The sequence below is a fragment of the Melampsora larici-populina genome (genome assembly GCF_000204055.1).
Source record: "Melampsora larici-populina 98AG31 unplaced genomic scaffold MELLAscaffold_101, whole genome shotgun sequence".
NCBI lineage: Eukaryota > Fungi > Basidiomycota > Pucciniomycetes > Pucciniales > Melampsoraceae > Melampsora > Melampsora laricis-populina.
The window spans coordinates 118,423-121,079 of NW_006768865.1; the positions used below are offsets into that span (position 1 = coordinate 118,423).

General features: G+C 43.3%; 1 protein-coding gene across 1 annotated transcript; it reads right to left on the minus strand.

The window, feature by feature from the left end:
- Positions 1-219: 219 nt before the first annotated feature.
- On the minus strand, positions 220-912 carry MELLADRAFT_84127 (uncharacterized protein; the record flags this gene model as incomplete). Its single annotated transcript, XM_007418695.1, has 3 exons — positions 220-566; positions 631-751; positions 802-912. 3 exons carry the CDS (start codon positions 910-912, stop codon positions 220-222), a joined length of 579 nt encoding a protein of 192 aa, XP_007418757.1.
- Positions 913-2,657: the final 1,745 nt, after the last annotated feature.

Consider the following 2,657-nt stretch of genomic DNA (forward strand, 5'->3'; position numbering starts at 1 on the left):
AAGAGCTTTTTTTGCTTATCCTTTTGCTTCTTTTTCTGCTGGGTTCTGGCTGCAGAGCAATTTTTTTCCAGCAAATACTGATAAATCTGTAAGCCACCACCTATGCACATTCAATCAAATAAATCACTTACGTCTTCTGATGGTTTTTGTCTCTTGGGGTTGGGCTGTTTATATATATTAAGAAAAAGTTAGTAAGCTCTCGATAGCTGCTAGAGAAGACTAAGTACTTACTTGGTCATGAGTCTGAGAAGTCACACGTTCGGATTTGCGAGTACTACGACTTAATTCCTTGATCTTCTCAGTGCGGGTGACTTCAGAGACTTTATGGGCGCGAGTGGTTCTTGGTGACTGAGTTTCACTCTGTGAAGTGAGCGGAGAGTCCGCGCGAGAAAGAGACTGTTCCTCGGTTTCATGATTGATCTCTTCAATCGTATCTCTTGTCGGGATATTTTCTTTGACCGGTTGATTCGTATTCGCTGTGTGTACCTTATCAATATTTGAGGAGGATCCTTGCATAGGTGTTGCTTCCGCTTCTGGAGATGAAGCCTTGGGATCTTGTCCTTCTGCTTCCTACCCACAGAACAGGGAAATGTTAGAATACGGATGGAAATCAAAAATATAACTACATACCCCTGACCTTATCTTTTGAATTAGGCGGTATTTGTGAAAGCGGATTGTCAGGTTTTCGTGAAGAGACTGCAATTTTGGCTCGGTTACCTTGTTCCTGTAATAAACGAAGAATTTGCTGCAACTTAGCATCTCATTCACAATTGCTACAAAGATATTGATTGAATAACCCACCTTTCTATTTCCTCTCGTTCCGGATGGCTTGGCAACACTTTCAGCTATTTCACAATCCCGCAAAAACCGATCCAGGAGACTTTTTCTAGTTTCAGGCTCAAGCCTGCCCATCGCAGTGATCAGTTCCTCGAATTCATCAGGGGGGTTAGACTCGGTGAGATCGATATGAATCATATCGCTTCTTTGCTTTCTTTTCTTGGCGGGTTTGATCAACAAAGGATCGGGAAGTTTCGGTGGGTTGAGATTTGCGATCGGTCCATGATTATGTTTGCCATGCTTGATAGTAATAGACCACGTAGTTGTATCAGATTGATATTCAACATGAACCGGAAAACGACAGGTTGGAATGATAAGGGAAGGGTTTTCAGCGTGAGCAAGTTGTTGCTTTTGATTGGGCCCTAATGCGCACTTCCACTTAATACGCCGTGGTTTAGTATCAAGCGTTGATATCGCGTAGTGATGGCTAGAGGCAAAGTTGTTCAGGTATATCTCGGCCTTGGCGCGAGTTGCATAAGAGCCACCCCCAGTTGGGCAAGGAAGTTCGTTGGTATCGATATCACCGGTAGATGTCGTAGCAGGGTTGGTGGTTGTATCAGTTTGTTTGATCGATTCCATAGGTAGATCTTCTTGAGGTGGTTCAGTTTCAGCCATCTTGAAAGGATCGATCGAATGGATGAGTGAGGAATGATCAATTGTTTGAGTGAGTGACTGTTGATGAGCAAAAGTGCAAGGTGTTGTAGAGTGTGTGTGTACACGACTGCGCCACAGCAGATCACGTGACCGTTGTACAGCCTAGCGTAGTTATAGTCACTCCATCCAGGCATCGGCTTCCACATCATCATCACTGTTGGAGCCGATACCTTTGGACGTGAGCTAACTTCGCCGGCCGATCTATCCGTTATAGGTAATGAAATCATCATCACTGTTGGAGCCGATACCTTTGGACGTGAGCTAACTTCGCCGGCCGATCTATCCGTTATACAAAGCAGGGGTGGGTGACTTCTCGAAAATCAATTCACCTCCCCTTTCACCAGTACCTTTCACGAATTTTCACATGAATCACACTAGGTGAATGTATATTACAAGTCGTGTAATATATAACTGTGTTACCTAATTCACACACGAGTGATATATCAGTGCGATTGTTTCACATACATGTGAAACACTAGTCCCGCATGGTAATTGACGAATATATTACATTCACATGTAAATAAATGTTCAATAATGTGGTGAGTTACATTAGAGTGAATGTAACTCACCCATAGGTGACCTGTGTTCACCTAAATGTGAATTCCTGTCACCTATACGTGAATTACTGTCACATATGAGTGACTCAGACTCACATATAGGTGACAGGAATTCACCCATGGGTGATTTGAATTCACCCATGGGTGACAGGAATTCCCCCAGGGGTGATTTGAATTCACCCCAGGGTGATTTGATTTCACCCCAGGGTGATTTGAATTCACCCATGGGTGAATTCAAGTGGCTCATACGTGACAGGCATTCACCCATAAATCTGAGTCATTCACCCATGGGTGAATTCAAATCAACCATGGGTGAATCAAAGTGACTCATGGGTGAATTCAAATCACCCATGGGTGAATATAGATCACATATAGTTGAGTCTGAGTCACTCATACATGAAAGGAATTCACCTATGGGTGATTTGAATTCATTCACCCATGGGTGAATTCAAGTGGCTCATACGTGACAGGCATTCACCCATAAATCTGAGTCATTCACCCATGGGTGAATTCAAATCAACCATGGGTGAATCTAAGTCACCCTTAGGTGAATTCAAATTCCCCATAGGTGAATCTAAGTCACTCATGGGTGAATTACTCTCACCTATA